The 18,656-nt window shown below is 32.9% G+C and overlaps 1 protein-coding gene across 9 annotated transcripts in view; it reads left to right on the forward strand.

Moving 5' to 3' along the window:
• The window catches only part of KTN1 (kinectin 1), a 124,657-nt gene that overhangs the window by 89,531 nt on the left and 16,470 nt on the right, over positions 1–18,656 (forward strand). For 5 of the 9 annotated variants that reach the window (XM_036841664.1, XM_036841670.1, XM_036841667.1 and 2 more), the window contains 13 exons: positions 424–514; positions 664–732; positions 1,839–1,876; positions 2,436–2,526; positions 2,603–2,671; positions 3,151–3,188; positions 4,519–4,609; positions 6,521–6,589; positions 7,667–7,704; positions 9,191–9,281; positions 11,294–11,380; positions 14,627–14,716; positions 18,547–18,627. In XM_036841664.1, coding sequence (XP_036697559.1) covers positions 424–514; positions 664–732; positions 1,839–1,876; positions 2,436–2,526; positions 2,603–2,671; positions 3,151–3,188; positions 4,519–4,609; positions 6,521–6,589; positions 7,667–7,704; positions 9,191–9,281; positions 11,294–11,380; positions 14,627–14,716; positions 18,547–18,627 — 943 coding nt within the window. The remainder of the gene's footprint in view (positions 1–423; positions 515–663; positions 733–1,838; positions 1,877–2,435; positions 2,527–2,602; positions 2,672–3,150; positions 3,189–4,518; positions 4,610–6,520; positions 6,590–7,666; positions 7,705–9,190; positions 9,282–11,293; positions 11,381–14,626; positions 14,717–18,546; positions 18,628–18,656) is intronic. The other 4 variants (XM_036841671.1, XM_036841666.1, XM_036841668.1 and 1 more) reach the window with 2 other exon arrangements.

Consider the following 18,656-nt stretch of genomic DNA (forward strand, 5'->3'; position numbering starts at 1 on the left):
ATAGAGATCAGTTCCTTGTATGTGTTGTTTTCTTGAAGTGTCTATAAAGTTTAATGCCATAATTGTATGTAAGTTCTGCCATAGCTTTCAGAGCCCTAGAAACCTATATTGTTGAGAGGAACTCAATTCTCCCTAGTATTCTTTGGGGTGCAAATCTTATATTCCCTGTGCACTTTGGAAACATGTCACCAGCTTCTCCTTGCGTGCATAGGCTTCAGCCATCTGGTAGTTACTGCTTAATTCTCATTTAGGAAGAGCTTTAAGTATTTTTTTCCCCTTCTGTCTGCAAAATATGGTTGCTCTTTTACTTAAAATGGGAAGAGTTGATTTGGTACTATTCATGATTTGGTACTATTTTTATATCTTAGTTGGTATATCTTGATGATTTCTCCCCAAGTTTAATATTGCATTTCTTTATCTAAGGATCCATGAAAAAGATGGAAAGATCAAGTCTGTGGAAGAGCTTCTGGAAGCTGAACTTCTCAAAGTTGCTAATAAGGAGAAAACTATTCAGGTATTGAGAGAGAGAAAACTTACGTTTTGCTTTTTTGTTTATCAATTTTAGTGAATACCATTTAATTTCATGTGTTTGTCTATACATTGCATTTTATGTCAATTTCTGTGTTTCCATTGTCCAATCTTGTCTGTTTTGTCATTGTCAAGGATTTGAAACAGGAAATAGAGGCTCTAAAAGAAGAAATAGGAAATATCCAGCTTGAAAAGGCTCAACAGGTAAAAATCCCAGAGCCACAGCATGACAGATTCATTAGTGTATGTGTATTAATGAACTATTTGGTTTTTTTCTTGTTACTCAGAAGAAAACTTTTAGTAGTGTGCTGTAAGTATATTGGGTTATGTGCTTTTTATTATTTTTGCCTGATTTGAGAAAATGTTCTTAATATTTTAATCAACATATCTTTTAACTGTTTAAAGTTTTTTCTGGAAAGTTTTCTATATTAATGTTTCATTTTAGTTTGCCAACTTAAAAAAACAAAACACTTTGGTAAACCTTTTTTTTTTTAACTGCATGTTCCAAAATATTTTGTTATAGACTATGTATTGCTCAACCTTTGCCTATAGAATAAAGTACAGATTTCATTGGGGGATTTCAGAGGTAGATGTGGTTACTGGAAATAGATGGGTGGTTTTGGTGAATATAATCTGATAAGGTTTGATTGAAAAAAGTGGTGAGATTGCATGGAAGAGATGATTCATTCATTCATCCAACCAACAGATTCATTCAGCAATATTTATTCAGTTCCTCCTACTTATCAAAGTACTATGTTAGTGGTTGGAGATAATGTGTTGAATGAAATAGGGTATGAGGAAAAGATTAAACTCTTAATATAGACTGAGAGTTCAGGAAGGTCTCCTCCTGAGGAACTGACATTTAAGCGAAGATCTGAAGGGACTGTGAGAAGGCAGTGGGGAATAAAAGGTACTATTGAACTGTGTGTGGTAAGAAGAGGAGATTAAAGGACAGTATAGAGTACTGTTGAGTAGTTGGCCTTGAAGACTGGGAAGAAAAAGCGCTCTGACAAGGTAGGGAGGTATGTGGACAGTTAATATTCTAATTTTCACAGTTTAAAAAAGTATCACATTGTTTAGACTTATTCATAACCATATTCCTTGTCTCTTCTACCCCCCCCCCACCCCCATTTTTAATTTATTACTCTTACTGTCATTGGAGTCAAGAGAAGGTGAAATCAAGTCATCTCATTTTGGCTAGGTCTTTGTAATTTGAAGTGTGCACATTTTAAGGTTTACCATAAAGCCTACTAAGGTAAACTGAAAGGATTATGAATTGCTTTTTTTCTGCTTCTTTCTTTATATTTTAGTTATCTATCACTTCTCAAGTTCAAGAACTTCAGAACTTGTAAGTACCATTTGCCTCATTTCCCTTTAATATCTCTCTTCCACAAGTTAAATATAATTATAATGAAAATCATAGCTCCTTTTTATTTGATTTCAAGTAATATTTTAAAGAACATCAAATTATATCTCACAAAGGCCTCAAAGTCTTAAATTTTTCATTAGGATTTAACCTGTAGGTTTTTTGATGGGAATGGGGATAGAGTGGAAGTCTTATTTTTCTGCTTTATGATCTGAATGTGACCTTCAACTGACATGTTGCTCTTTGCCCATTTTAATAGCCACTGTGAAACTGGTTATATATTTCATACCCAAACTAGTTGTGATAAGCTAAATTTGCTGGTATTGACTTAAACAGGGTGTTAAGGGGTGGGAGTAGAGCTGCTGCTTAATTTGATATCTCCAAAATCTTATATGCCTTTATACTTAAAATATTTATTTTTTAGTTTATTTAATCAGTTTGGGTTATGAGTACAACCTAAAATACACTTTTCCAGTCTCCAGTATTTTTGCTTTGTTTAGTCATGTAACATTTTCATTGATAGTTCTTAACTTATTGTTAGATTAAAAGGAAAGGAGGAACAGATGAATACCATGAAGACTGTTTTAGAAGAGAAGGAGAAAGACCTAGCCAATAGAGGGAAATGGTTACAGGTGAGAAGTTAAAAACAATAGTAAACACCTTTTTTATACTTGAGTATCACTTTTATTTAGACCTATTCTTTTTCAGGATCTTCAAGAAGAAAATGAATCTTTGAAAGCTCACGTTCAGGAGGTAGCACAACATAACTTGCGAGAGGTATAGTATTAACAGATTACCAGCATATTTTATAAAACACGAGGAATCTTTATTTTGCTGTACTAGGAAATAAAGAAGTTAATATGTTCTCTGAGTTTTTTGCCATAAAAATTACTGTTGTATTGTTGTTTTGTTGTTGATAAAATAAGTTAACTTTTATCCCTGTCAAGTCTACTACTGCCTCATTTGTCAACCTAAGTCTGAAAGAATTTCCTCTCCTTACTTTTTCAGATGGAGTCTTATTCTCATTTTTAAGTGTCTGTGTTTAATTGGTGTATTAATCTGTAATCCTTTAACAAGTCGATATTAACAATTAAGTTAAATAAAGAAAATCCATTCTTTGTTTTATGAATGGCCCAATCTTAAATTTACCACATATAATTGTGCTTTTATTTTCCTGGTGAGTGATTCTATAGATAATATATTGTAGAACCTGATCTTTTTGATGTTATAATTAAAAATGTGAATCTGTTTCTTAGGCATGTTCTGCCTCACGATTTGAAGAACTTGAGATTGTGTAAGTATACTTTTAGCCAGCATTTTAAAGAGGAACTTCTCAATATTTTCTAGACTGTCCTTGAATATTATGATGAGTTTCTTCTAAGTTATTAACTTTCTTGTTAAGTAGAAATTATAGTCCAGGGGCAAATAAGTTAAATCTCTGTTTGGTATAATAAAACAGAGGCCTTTCAAATGCTTTCTGATACCTAGAGACTTTATCTTTTCCAGATCCTTCAAATGCATTTTCTGAGATACTCTTTCTGCTAATATAGACTGGTTGGTTTTATTTAAGTTTTCTCTCTCTCTCTCTTTTTAAATGAAGTATGTAATTATTATAAAGAGAGGTTAAATTTATTTCAAATCAAAATCATTTTTAGTATTTGAAAGAATAACATCTCTGAATTAACCAGAAGATAATCTTAGCCATAATCTTGATAATGAATATTGAATCTTTCTATAAAAGTAACTTGCCTTTGGGGCAAGTTGTATCAGTTAATGCTGTGCCGATTAGTAAAAATACTGAATCTGATGAGCATAGGAGCTATCAGTCTTAATAGATGTTATCCTAGAAAATTTTTATCCTATGAAGTCTGTTTTCTTAAACTAAATCAGTCTACAGTGGTAAGAAAGGTATCTGTACTTCATTGTTTTGGCCTTCTATCAATTACTTTTAAGAGATTTTTCCTTTGATGTAATCTCATCAGTCTTTATTGATGTTTAAGAAGTGACCCTTTGAAACTATATCTTTAAAAAAGTAAGATATTGAAGATATTTATTAGGTCATTATCTTTATGGAGAAAAAGGAGATGTTTTTATTGGCACTAAGATTGCTCATATGTACAACTAACTGTTTATCTTATGGGCATTGTATAACTGTCAAGGTGCTTTTGTATCATTTGCTAATAGAAAGCTTAGGGACAGGTTTGAGGCCTATTTGTAGTAGGTATATAGATCATTAAAGTATGATTTTAGATTTATTTCTACCTCACATTAAAGAAAATTAATATAATATTTGGGGGGGCATTTTTAGGTTTACAGAAAAAATTGAGAGAGCAGTACAGAGAATTTCTGTGTACCCTCCTTCCCCATTTTTCTTCTTATTTACATCTTGCATTTGTGTGGTAATTTGTTACAACTGATGAACCAAATCAATATATTGCTGTTAACTAAAGTCCATAGTATCCATTAGGGTTCACACTTTTTGTACATTCTAGGGGTTTTTGACCAATGTATGATGACATGTATCCATCATTACAGTATTATAAAAAAAAGTTTTACTGTCCTAAAATTCTCCTGTGCTCCACCGATTCACCTAACTAAATATAACGTCTTTGTAAAAATTCTAGGTTGAAAGAAAAGGAAAATGAAATGAAGAGATTAGAAACTGTGCTGAAAGAAAGGGAGAGTGATCTTTCTAGAAAAACAAAGCTGTTACAGGTAAATATGTTTACTTAAAATTATCACGTGAGTTACTGTCTTTGCATGTTTGAAAACAGTTTTAACTACTACAAAAGAAAATTGAATACAAAATGACATTCCCTCCTACCCAGATACTGGGTCTCATTCCTCAGAGATAACTACTATCAATTATTTATATATCTTTTGAGCAAGCGCCCATGCATAAAATGTGTGTGTGTGTGTGTGTGTGTGTGTGTGTGTGTGTACTTAATAGTTTTTAAACATATCGTATTTAATCATACACAATTTTGTATTTTGCTCCCCCCACCCAATTAATAATGTTTTTGAGGTCCTTCCACATAAGCACATTTTTATCTTTAACGTTGAATGGCTTCATGGTATTCTTTTGTATGATTGTATTATCACTTATACAGCCAGTCCTGGTTTATGGATACTTAGATTATTTAGAGTTGTGTTTCCTGTTACAACAGTTTTATGGTGAATATCCTTACACACATATTTTCAATACTTATGCTACTATATCTGTATTTATAATTCCTACAAGTGAGATTTTGGGTTTTATGCAGAGGGTTTTTTTCCTTTTTGAAAGTGATAGTTTTAAAATAGAAAATAGTATCTCTTCATCTTCATGTAGTTAGTATTGAAAGTCCTTACAGAACATTGTTTGGAAGAAATAGGAAGTTTTAGGTGTCTGCACTGTCTCAGATACTTGTGCTCACATTTCATGCTCCAAGGGTTGGTTCTGTCACATTCCCTTTCCTTCCCAAGTAGGTTCATTTTAAATTTTGTCAGATAATGCTAAATTGTCCTCCAAAGTGTTTTTACTAATTTATACTCTCCAACAGACTAAATTACAACTAAACAACTAAATTGCACTAAATTAAACAACCAAACTACAACAACTAAATTACACTCTCCAACTGAGAGCCATTTCCTTTTCATCCTCTTCAACACCGATGAAGATGAAAACATTGGATACTATGCTTGAAAGATGGTCAGATTATTGTAATTTGCATTTGATAGAGAAGTTAAGCACTCATCATTTGTATATGAATTGGCCTGTAATTTTTCCTACATTTTCCCCTCTGGGTTGATTTTTTCTTACTAATTTATAAGATCCTTTTTACATAATAAGGTAAGTTAGCCTTCTGTCATGTGAGGTGATTTATTTTAGTCTTTCTTTTGACTTAATCCCCACGGCCCCCCCACCCCACCCCAGCTTTGGAAACTTTTATGTACTGAAATGTAAGTAGTTTGCTGAGTTTGAAATGAAAGTAATCTCTCACTCTATGATCATAAAAATGTTTTCACATGTTTTCTTCTAATACTATGTTTATAATTTATTTTTTTTTTGCTTAGATGTTTTATTCACATGTAATTTATTAGAGTAAGTTATAAAAATAGCATTTCAACCTTAAAAAAATAAAAGACTAGCTACATTATTAAATAATCGATTATTACTTGTCTGTAGTGGCTCCGTCCCCTGCCCCGAACATTTAGCAATATTTGGGGACATTTTTGGTTATCACGGCTGGCGGAGGGGTCCTACTGCATCCGGTAAATGGAGGCTGTGGATGCTGCTGAACGTCTTACAGTATGTGGGCGGCCCCCACAATAAAGAAAATACGGCCCAAAATACCAGTAGGACTTGCCCTACTGATCTGAGGTGTCACCCTGTAGTAAATTCTGACATGTGTTTGGGTCTGTTTCTGGATCCTGTTTTCTTCCATTGAGACATACCCACTCCCAGGCTAGTACTGAATAATTGAATTATTCTAATTTTGTAATATATTTTAATATAGGGCTTATTACACCCTTTAAAAATTGTTACTGTTGTAGAATTTGCCTGGTTTGTATGATACGTTTTAAAGCTTATATGGAAAATAAAAGCTCTGTCCATGTGTTCATGTTTAATTTTTGTTTAAATAGGAAGCACAAGATGAAAACAAATTGTTTAAATCCCAAATTGAGGAGCTTAAGCAGCAGAACTACCAACAGGTAGGTGCTGTTAGATGCCTTGCCTTTTATTTATGTGGTAAAAAATTTTATGACTCATGACCGTAAGTATTACCATTTTGCCTTTTCATTGAGAATAAAGTATGTGTTGTTTTATTTATAAGTGTTTATCAAATTTCCTAAAAAACAAAGCAGTTTGCTATGCCATAGCCAAGATAAGATAATCTATAATTTATAAAGTATACACAAATAATATTACTCTCTATTTTCCAGCTCTGTTATATATCTGTGTGTGTATGTTTTCAGATCCTTTAGAATGCCTTTCTTAGCAAGTCAGGTAAAATCCTGTAGAGGTCAGTTTAAAAACATGTGTATACCCTACTTCCCCTTTCTGCAAACAAAACATCTATAATTGGAGAGAAACTAAGAAATGTGTAATATTATAAGTAATAGTTTACCACCATTTAAAATACTTTTTCAGAGTATAATTCTGCTTGGTAAAAATAAAATGTGTGTTTTTTTAAAAAAATAATGTTAACCAAAATATTATTTAAATTAATTTATGTTATGAATGTATATGGATGAACTCGGAAGTATTTTGAAGGACAAAAGAATTACAGTCCTTGTCGACAGGAAGTTTATAGTAGTTTCGTTTGGGAGATTGTAGTCATCAGGAATAAATACCATATGTGAAGGGCTATGTATCTTTAACGTATTATGAAAAATTAAATTTTTGTTATATGCAAGTTAACTAACTTTTCCTACTTTTCCTTCATTAATGGTATTTTTTTGACTTTTGGAAGCTTAGTGTAGTCAAATATGAATTATGCATTATGAAAATTTAAGGTATTAACTCAGTGCTTTGCACATGATAGGAAATTGATAAATATTTGTTAAATGAAGAGTTTAAGAATATGGTGACAATGAAGATTAGATTTAGCACTCAGTACATTGTATAAATGTGTACATGTTTTTATTAAAATTACTTTTTGATGGCATATAGAATATATGATATTTTTACCTTTGGTGTTGTCTCAGTTTATGTCTGAGAACAGATTTAATTTTTTTGAAGTCTTCTAGAAAGCTTTGTTTGAAAATAACATTTAACTGTTTTAATAGGCATCTTCTTTTCCCCCTCATGAAGAACTATTAAAAGTGTAAGTAATAATTCTTATTCACAGTTTGGGAAGTGGCAACTGTTTTTATTAACTAAACAGTTCTCAGATAAGCAATTTAATGTAACTGCAAATGCTCCCCTAATTTTTACAGTTCTATTTGGATTTCTTGGACTGTAGGTCAGTAGAGCTTAGCTGTGCCTTTGGCTGAGCTAAATGTATCTTTTATGGTATTTGGATTTCTTTGAACATTTTGTTGAGGGTGATACTGGTTTTTCAGGCATTCAGAAAATATCTAATCACATTTAACTATATTTTGAAGCCTTTACTGATTTACCTTAAATTATCTCAATTATCCTCCTGATATCATTGTGGAATTGAATGGTGCACATTTTGGTTTAGCTTCTGCATTAAAAAAGCAAATCTCGTAATCTTTATGGTTACTCTCTTTTAAGGAGTTTTTTCTTTTAACTGAAACATTTTTATTGTGGGTCTGTATTTTTCTCTAAGAGGCTGCGTTTAAGGTCATTTCAGATAAGTTGGTATGTTTCAACATGTTAAATGTCAACCACATGAAGTATATTCAGTGATATATCTGTATGTTCTTCCATCTTGACTTGTTTACACAGTTGGTAGTTTACTAGTTTAGAATTATTTACTATTAAATTGAGTCTTGAGTTTGACTGTATAGAGCAAGGGTCAGCAAACTTTTTTTATAAATGGCCTGACAGTGAATATTTTAGGCTATGTGGGCCACGTAGTGTCATATTCTTTTTTTCCTTTTTTCCCTACAATTCTTTAAAAACATAAAATCAGCTCTTGGCTCAAGGGCCATACAAAACCAGACTGTGGGTCATGCCCTGAACCCTAGTTTGCCAACCCCTTATATCGAGCCTTATTCTTAGGGAAGAGCGATTTGTACTTTAATTTTCTACCCAAGCCTCCTCTCAGCTATAACAGAATCAAATTGTGACTCTTTGCCATTTCTTTCTGCATTTCTGGGAAGTAACTAACTCATTTGATAGAACCAGAAAAACATGAATCCCAAGACTGTTATGAAAATGAAAAGAGAACACCTACCTCACGTTAATATCATGCTTTTATTGTGGGTTAGCCACTTAAAGTCATAATTGATTTCATTACCTTCTGGAAAAAAAAATATTTAAGGAACTGTGTCTACATCAGTTTTTACTCTTCTGAAAATAGCTACTTCACTGCCCTAGATAAAAATAGAAGTGACTACAACTACAGCTGTTCATGTATTCATGAACTGTTTCTTAGGGGATGATTTCTCTTTAGCATAAATGTCAGTATATCATATTGTAAAAATATATTTAAAAGTTTATTTCTGAAAATAAGAATTCATGGATAGGCTTTCTGTGGTAACTGTGGTTAAGCATAAAGAGTTTGCCTATTAGGTTAATGCATTTTTCAAAGCATCATCTACTTGCTGTTTTTATTGTAGTAACAAATAATATGTTCACTGTTTACATAAAATATTGTTATATATATTCATGTTCTGGTTTAGAATTTCAGAAAGAGAGAAAGAAATAACTGGTCTCCAGAATGAGTTAGCTTCTTTGAAGGATGCTGTTGAACACCAGAGGAAGAAAAACAATGTAAGCAAATCTTTATCAGAATAAAGCTTTTTATTATTATTATTTTACTGAAATATCATGGTTAAGAATTTTTTAATCAACTTTTACTTTAGATTTCTTAATCTTTGTAGGAAAGTACTGTTTTGTGTGTAGGTTTTGTGAGAGGATTATTGGGGAAATCACTTTATTAGAGAGTGGATTTTTTTAATGAATAAATGAAAAGTCCATTTTGTACATGTCTGAATATCATTTTAAATGTTGACGTTACAATTATTACAGCTACAGATTTTTTTTTTTTTAACTATAGTTGACTTTCTGTTAAACTTTTATCTGGAAAAATTATTCTTTCAGCTCAGTATCTTAAAATTAAAGGTTTTTGTTCTTATTTTGATTGGGCTAGCCTTTTTGTAAGCTGAAAGTAATGCCAGTATTCAAACCTAGTATTTCCAGTAATTAAATGTCTTTCAAAGTCTTCTGGCACCTCCCTTTTTAAATTGAGAGGTGTTTCAAATTTTGGTAACTAAGCATATTAGAGGGCTCAAAACCTGAATACATTTAGGTTAGAATGGAAGGGATAGTGAAATATTGACAAGTAGTAAATTTAGATGAGTTTCTTAAATTCTCTCTGACCAGAGGATGACACCTTTAAGTAGAATGCAAGCGTTCTTGTTAGAGGAGGAATTTTTGTACACAAAAGTATCATTGTTAAGACTTGAGCAAGGTCAGAAATGTTATTGAAATCTAAGCGGGTATTTTCTAATGAAAGCTAATTTTTCAAAGTTTGCGTTAATTTGTTAATTTAACAAGTTGACATGTTCCTGCTCCTCTGAGTTTGTCAAAATTAGGTATGTGAATTGCCCTTTGTGTGTTTGTGTAACGTTACTAATAGTATTGCTTGGCCAGAAAACCTAAGCTGAATTTGCCAGTATTACTGTTACCATCTTAACTGTGTTTTATTACCGGGATTCTGAGATAAGGAAGGTGTAGTAATGCCAGTCTAATGCCTCAGCAGCAGCAGTGCTGGAGGCACTGAAGTGTGTGAAAAGAGCCAGGACACTGGAGGCCAGCAGACTGCAAAGTCAGTCCATTCTAGTTCTGCCCCCTCATTTGCTGTGTACACTTGGTCACATTTATTAACCTACCTGAGCTGTGGTTTTGCCATCTATAAAATGGGAATAAATACCTCTTAGGGTTGTTATGAGGATTAATGAAAATTTATGTGACATGCCAAGTACAGTGTTGGGCACATAAGTAAGCATTCAGTAGATGGTGATTATTGGCTTTAGTTTTTGTTTTTAATCTGTTTAGATTTCTAAATCTGAAGAAAGGCTGAAATATAGCAGATTGTCCTTATTAGTATTTGCTAATGAAATGCTGTTAAAATAGATCTTTCAGAACTCAGTTTCCAAAGGCCTCTGTTTCTCTTTCTAGCCTCCTCGTTTGCCTTGATCAAGTAGCTCATACAGTTCCTGTCAGGTTGCTTTTTGGTATGCACATTTGACCATGCCAAGAAAGATAGAGAAATACAGTGAATTCCTATGTCATTCCTAGGTAGACTTGAAATGTGTTAAATCAATAAAACGTATTTAGAGAAAAAACTGTTATGCTGCAGTGGAAAGTCCCATGAGTGATATTGGGTCCTGTTTAAAAATCACACGTAAAGCTTTTTGTAATACTTGTGTATTTGTTCTGTCCTTAATTCTCTAATATTCGATGTACCTGAAATTATATTTGTAATCTTGGTTTCTGTGTTTACTTTTGAATGCTTTTTCTTCTTTGTTATGTGTGCATAGTAATTACTTTAAAGCTGGCATATTTGGTGTGTATACTAAAACATGGGAAGTGGGCATCTTTATTTTCTCATTCAAACTTCTAAACATTGCTTTTTATTTTTTTGCTAATATACATATTTTCCCATTGAAATAATTTTGCAGTAAGCAGCAGTTAAATGCAGTGCAAAATACTGATGAAGCAAAAAGCAAAAATCTTTCAATAATGGATAAACTGAAATCATTCTTTCTAAAAATGATTAGGACCTTCGGGAGAAAAACTGGGAAGCAATGGAAGCATTGGCATCAACTGAAAAAATGCTGCAGGACAAAGTGAACAAGACTTCCAAGGTTGTAATGCTAACTCCTAGAAACAATCCACTGAACAGAGAAAATCTGCAGCTTGTCTTAAAATCAGACTAAAGCATTTAATTTTACTGCAATTTAAATATAAAATCTCCTTATCATCCACATTTATCACCTCTGTCATCTCTGCTTTTTTTCATCTACTCCTTGAAGCTTTAATTTTGGGCATGCTGTTTTGTTGTGATTAATTGATTGTTTGAGCTTTGGTGATTACTGCTTTAAGGTGATGAGTCTCAGGAAGCCTATGCTACCCATGTAAGCTCTTGTTAGACAGAGTGTATCTCTTGGGTTGATTAAGAGAACTTGGTGAAAACCCTGAGCCAAAAAAAAAATCTAACTGAATTAATAAACACATTTGAGTACCTAGAATGCACCTGTGATGCACAGTGGACTCTCCAAGGTTCTTTGAGGCACACCAAGATGACTCAGACAAGGTGGAAAATGATAAAAGTCTTCAGAAGTACAAGGATGGGATCAATTCGGGGTGTGTTATTGGGGATGCTTCCTTAGAAGAGATGGAATTAAAATTAAACTTTAGATTTTGAAGTATCTGGACAGTAATGATGCACATTTTATGTTTAGTATGGAATATTAATATAAGGGATAATCCTCTTGACCAGAGTATGTAAAGTGCTCCTGAAACATATATCCCCCTCTGTCTTAAAAACAAGTAAGGATATTCTCCCTGAGTTCAAGTTGTTCCATGGATTTAAAGATTTCTAATGAATTGTAATCGAGAAGTTGTTTTTAAAGATTGAGAGAAATAAATGTGCCAGTTCAGGTCAAGCACTTTGAAAATTCCTACCAAGAATAAATGTGGAGCAGAATTACTGAATTTCATATATGGGTTAAAGTTCATTATGTTATTCAATTCAGCATTCTGTAAGTATTTTGTGTGCTAAGGTAATATGCTGAATTTTGAATGTAAGTCTTAGTGACATTTGAAGGACTTTTTTAAAAGCAGAATAGAATTTTAATAAATTTTTTTATCAATCATGTTTGTAGTTATATTTCCTTTAGTGTAAATGGATTTGTATTTACTTATATACTTACTCATCAGGCCCTAATTTTCACTAAAACCTTAATTTGAGATATCTGGCAGATATTGGGACCAGAGAAATCTAGGCCAGAGAGTAGAAAAATCTAGGCCAGGTAGGACGTTATTGTTTCATTGTCAGTGGTTGCAGTCAGCCCTGTCAGCAGTGGGGGTTCTGTATAGTTTCTCATTGTTTCTATAACTTTGTTTTTCACTGTTAAGAGCTACCTTTTAGCTTTATTTTGTTAATGAGGCTGGTTATCTAGAAAGTGCTAAACTCTTAATGTCATGCCATTCCTACAAGAAGTTATGTGCCACCTGTCATAGGCATTCTTGCATATATATTATGATGCCAAAAGAAAGCTAGAATTTGTTTCATCATGTGTTTGGTGGTGAATATAAGAATTTATCTATATTTCAGAACTAATCACCAAGTGCATGATGGCTTCTTGCATGGCTGATGATCTACAGAGCATAGACTTTATACTCCTCTATTTTAATGGCATTTAGACAGTCCTCAGATAGCATAGGTATAAAATGATGTTGATTGACCCCTGACTACAGGTTGTGCTATAAGGAGTAAATGTTCTTGAGGACCTACTATTAATGACAGGTTCACATGAAAGGTACTTCACACATGTTACACTTAGGTAAAGATAGTAAGGAAATTATAATAATGCAGTTTTCAATATTAAAGTGGAATAGAAATTGCTATCACAACCAAACTACTATGTCAAATGAAAACTTTTTACCTAAAATTGCTAGTACATTTTTGTGCTTCTTAGTTACAAGTTAGACACCTATTTCCTTTAGTTAGATTATTTTTCCCTTGGGGAATTTTCAAAAAAGTTTCTGTTCCACAGTGTCTCTTTTCCTGATTTTCTTTAGAGATTGCGCTACCACTTCTATGGTCAGATGATAAAAATGAGCTCTTCATTGTTTCTGAATTAGCAGTTAATCATTTTCCTTAAATGAGTGTACCTTATTTTATGCAGTTAGGTGGATGTATCCCTGAAAAATAGTGGACTTTACTGAGTTATTGAAAATACTCCATTAAAACATCCATTTTTAAAACCCTGCCATTAATCCGAATAAAGTAACAGCTTTTTGTGTGTACAGAATATGATTAATCTCTAGCTTCTTATTGTGTAACTTTAGATTTTCATGTTATTAGATTTTCTTAAATTGAAGCGTGTGCATCTTAAATCCATAATAGATTTGAAAGATCGATTTAAATGGTGGGGGAAGATAGGGTTGAGATCTTGCTAGCTTGCTTGCCTTCTTGTCACCTGTTGAACTTCACCAGTGTTTTGAGATGATTTTCTTGGCTTGGTTTAGATGTGCATTTTTATATATGTCTTTTTTGTTTTTTAATCTTGTAGAGATAGTTTGAATATTCGATTTTTATTTTTCGTGTGATCAAATCATTACCCTAATTTTGACAAACAATGCTTTTGAGTTAATAATTGATACCCATTAGACTTGGATTTAAAATCACCAAATCTAGACATGCATTTGTGATACTTATCTTTAAATTTAACAGCTGACAGAGTCCATACACACATGCCAGAGTTAGTCTTCTTGACAGCATTGGTGAAGTAGTACACCATCGATTTTTCCTCTTTCTCTTTACTCTTTTTCCCATATGTACACCTGTGAAATTTTGGTGGTTCTTTTTTTCCCCCGCTTTGTTTAGCATAAATAGCTTCACCTGACCTTGAAACTGGAAGTATCAAAGTTGCCATTTTAATTCCATGGTCCATCAGTGATGCATTTTTTGGAAAGAGATTTGCCAGCCTGATAAGCCTCAGTTATGTCACCCAGATGCATATTTTTTGCATGTAGTTTGTTTTAGCTGTAGGAAGTATTTTTTGTGTTTTTTTTTGTGTTTGTTTTTTGAATTGTTCCTGGAGGGGTATCACTTGATGACAAGGAAAATGTCCATATTGTCAGATATTGCCTTAGTTTGATTAATATAAGACATTGTTACTTAGGGTGCTTTTGAGATTTTGCAGATTTTTTCTTATGTAAGCATTTTGATATTTCAGAATGGGAAATTTGAACATTTGTCAGTAATAAGAAGAATTTTTAAAATATTAAGTCTTTTTCTTCCCTTAGAGCTTAAAAGACTGTAGCTTTTTTTTTTTTTAATTCTGTAATCTTGTAAGTTTGATTTGGTTCTTCTTCTGCTTTAGGAAAGACAACAGCATGTGGAAGCTGTTGAGTTAGAAGCTAAAGAAGTTCTCAAAAAATTATTTCCAAAGGTGTCTGTACCTTCTAATTTGGTAAGATTAATTTATTATTTTTTAAAACATGACTTCCTTATCGTTATTCAAGGAAGTTGTGAATAAGCAGCATTTGCACTCTGCACTTGGTTTTAGGGTGCACTGATCCCTCAGTCTTTCTCATTTTTAACCTAGGGTGTTTTAAGTAGTTAAAATCAATAACTTGGTTCAAAGACATTTATGTTTTTTCAGTTGATACTTTGTTGTAATCTATAAAATTTACATGTGAGACATATTATTTAGAGGATCATAAACATCATATTTGGGAAAGAAATATTTCTTCATAAGTCAATAGTGGTTAATAAGTCAGTAATGTTCTTAATGGCTTTATTCAAAATAGAACTTAATTTTAAGTGATTCTGTCTTAGTTTTAGGAACACTTTATTTTTAAATGTATTTAATACTAAGAACCAGGCTATCTTTATTTCATAACTTAAGATTTTGGTCATCTGTTAACTTCTTCAAGCAAAAGTCTTAAAGATGATATAGAACAACTTGCTTTATTTGAGGTTGTATGTGGTTTTTTTTTTGTTTTTTTTTTAAAGTTATACAATTTTTTAATTTTTTTTATTTATTTATTTATTACTGTGTTGGGTCTTCGTTTCTGTGCGAGGGCTTTCTCTAGTTGCAGCGAGAGCGGGGGCCACTCTTCATCGCGGTGCGCGGGCCTCTCACTATCGTGGCCTGTCTTGTTGCAGAGCACAGGCTCCAGACGCGCAGGCTCAGTAATTGTGGCTCACGGGCCTAGTTGCTCCGCGGCATATGGGATCTTCCTAGACCAGGGCTCGAACCCGTGTCCCCTACATTGGCAGGCAGATTCTCAACCACTGTGCCACCAGGGAAGCCCCTGTATGTGTTTTAAATGGGAGAGAAAAGTTCCCTCCGTTCAGAGAATTAATACAGTGAATACTTGAGGGCAGAGAAAGCCAGTGAGTGTGCATGTAGGTTCTAAAATGGTGGCATAGGTCCTGTTTTCTTTTAGTGGGAAGTCGTATGTATGTGTAGTCAGAAGCAGAGAGAGTAGCGTAATGAGCCAGGTAAAACAGTGTCTCACTTCAGCCATTACCAGTATATCACATGCATTGATGCACGGTCTTGTTTTACTTCTAGCCCTGTACTTCCTCCGTTATTTTGAAGGAAGTCAAACATCAGAGCATTTCATCTGTAAATATTTCTAAAAGATAAGGATTCCTTTAAAAAATACTATTATTATATTTTTAGAAAATTCTTTATGTCATACATCTAGTCAATATTTGGATTTTTTCAGTTGTCATATAATGTATTTTAATGAAATAATGACTACTTATTGTAGTTTGTTTTAGTCAGGACTCAAATAAGGTCAACCTGTGATTGATTTAAGACGTCTTTTGGATCATTTTTATTCCACGGGTTCCCTTTTATTTGTCAGCACACCCCCTTGCCCACCTTTTTTTTTTTTTTTTTTTGAATGTAGTGGTTTCATATGCAGTTTCCCAGTCTGGATTTAGCTGACTGCATCCCAGTAATGTCAGTATGTTCCTCTGTTCCTTGTGTAGCCCATAAATTGGTAGTCAGTGGAGGCCTGATTAGATTCAGGCTCAACACTTCAGGGGTAGGATGGGTGGAGGCAAGACTACTTCATGGGCAGTGTTGTGCACTTCCATTAGGAGGTGCATCTTGTCTGCTTTTGCTTCTTTGGCCCGTTGGAGCTTATTTAGGCTGGCTACCAAATCCTTTTGACACAGGACTGCTAAACTTTGGTAGCTTCTTTGCTTTGTGGTGTGACAAGTAGTTCCTGATTTATTGTGTACACTTCCTGCCCCAAACTTGGAATCAGGATATTTCTCAAGGAGAGGGCCGTGGGTGCCCGGTGTGATGTAAGTAAACGTCATGGCCTGTTCTTTGCGCACTCTGAGTTAGCTGCTTGCTCTCGTAGGTTTTATCTACATATCGTCTGCGTCTAACTTGCACAAGAAGCAAAAATTCTTTTGTTTCTGTTGTAACTGTTGAGGATATATTCAGGTTTGATCAGCTTAGTAAATATGGGTTGAGCTGATGAAATAACCTGTGCTGGGCAATATGAATAAATTGTCAGTTCTAGTGCTGTTCTTACATTGAACCTAGGAGAAAGGGTTGCTCTTCATATACTTCATATTTTTTCCTTTGTGGCCATAAGCTGTTTTTATTTCTTTATTCCTACTTTATATTTTATTAGTGGAAATAGAATTGGAGGATTTATTTGGCAGTATTTTATGAGCCAAAAGAGTTAATAATTTGTATTTCTCTTCTTTAAAGATTGTATAAGATCACCAGAATTAAAAATTCTTTTTAATGTAACAAATTCATTCTTAACAGCAATATTACCCACCTTCAACCACCAAACCATTTCTGACACTATAAATATTTATAAATCACCATAAGACATGAATGATGATGATATTTGGCTTTTGTTCATCCACTTGTTAAAAGTTGAATACTTCTGCATGTAGTCTGTATTTAAGAAATATATTAAGCTTTCTGTGTGCTACCTAGGGTCTAGCATTTTAAATTTTTAGAGATATGATGGATAATAAACTATTTACCTTAAGATAATAAAGCAATAATAATTAAATTTAATATTAAGTTAATATAGTCAGTAGATATAAAAGGGCTTTTATACATGAAGTAATTTTTTTAAAGTGTTTTCTATTGCTATTTTGCTAAGAAAATCAGCAGAGGAGTGATCTAAACTATATGACCTGGATTGAAGAGAGGCTTACATACTTTAAGCATCTAAATCTGGATTTAATTTATATTGAATCCCAGTATTTGAAGCTAAGTAGGATTTTAATAGTATCATTTTGTCATCATTCAAATTTATGATGTGAGAATGTAATTTTGTTTTTAAATGAAGAGGCTTTTTTGACTAATATGTACTACGGGGTATTGTACTACAGGGTGATCTCAGCATCCAGTTTTCTTTGTTTTTTATTTGATGGAGTATAGAGAATCCTGATTCAGCCACATAAGTAAAACTTTTAATTAGAGCATTTAATAGAAATTTCATGTGTGTTCTTTTTGTCTTGAATTAAAGTAAACCGAAGACTTAAAAGAGGAATAAGAGGAAATTTGCTTTAAAGTATCTAACAAATACTCTTTATCAGAGTTTAAAATTCAGACAAGAAGCATCAAAAATCTAGGATATTTTTTTCTGAAATTTGGAATAATGACTAAAACTATAATGCCTTGCGTTTGCATCAGCTGACCTTTCAGTACAAATAGAGTTTTTGTTGGTTTTAAACACACAAATGTTTGTGTATTCTTATTTCTCATGATTTAAAAAATGCTTCATAATACATATTTATTTTGAAGTATTTTCACAATCCCTGGAGCACCTTCACAGAATCTGAAATCTTCTGACTAGAGTATCTCAATTGAACTTTTAGTTTATGAACTCAGTTTTTGAGAACTGGTTCACCTGAAAAAAAGTTTTGAAAAATTATTCATTCTAGGCTTTCTCTATCTTAAATATTGAATCTATTAGTCCTAGCACTAGTAAGTGGTAGAGGCTGGTTTGAGCCCAGATCTTCTACCTGTATGTCCAGAATTCAGTTGCACATATCCTAGGACAGGGTAAACAAATTTAGATTTGATTTTGTGGTAGTACATAGGCATATTTTTAGTGTTTATTTTCAAGGCTGGGTCACGTACAACTTATGTAACAATTCTATTCTTCTTTGAAATTTCCAGAGGGATGGTGTTTGTCTATATAGACTTCTTTTATTATCTTCTAATTTGGTTATTTAAAATACTTTATTTATTTCATTTAGGTATTTTTTGAAATTGGTTGTTTTGACTTTTCTTCTCCACAGAGTTATAGTGAATGGTTGCATGGATTTGAAAAGAGGGCAAAAGAATGTGTGGCTGGAACTTCAGGTTCAGAAGAGGTTAAGGTTAGTTCATGAAGTGAAGTATTTATATT

The sequence above is a fragment of the Balaenoptera musculus genome, chromosome 2 (assembly GCF_009873245.2).
Source record: "Balaenoptera musculus isolate JJ_BM4_2016_0621 chromosome 2, mBalMus1.pri.v3, whole genome shotgun sequence".
Taxonomy (NCBI): Eukaryota; Metazoa; Chordata; class Mammalia; order Artiodactyla; family Balaenopteridae; genus Balaenoptera; species Balaenoptera musculus.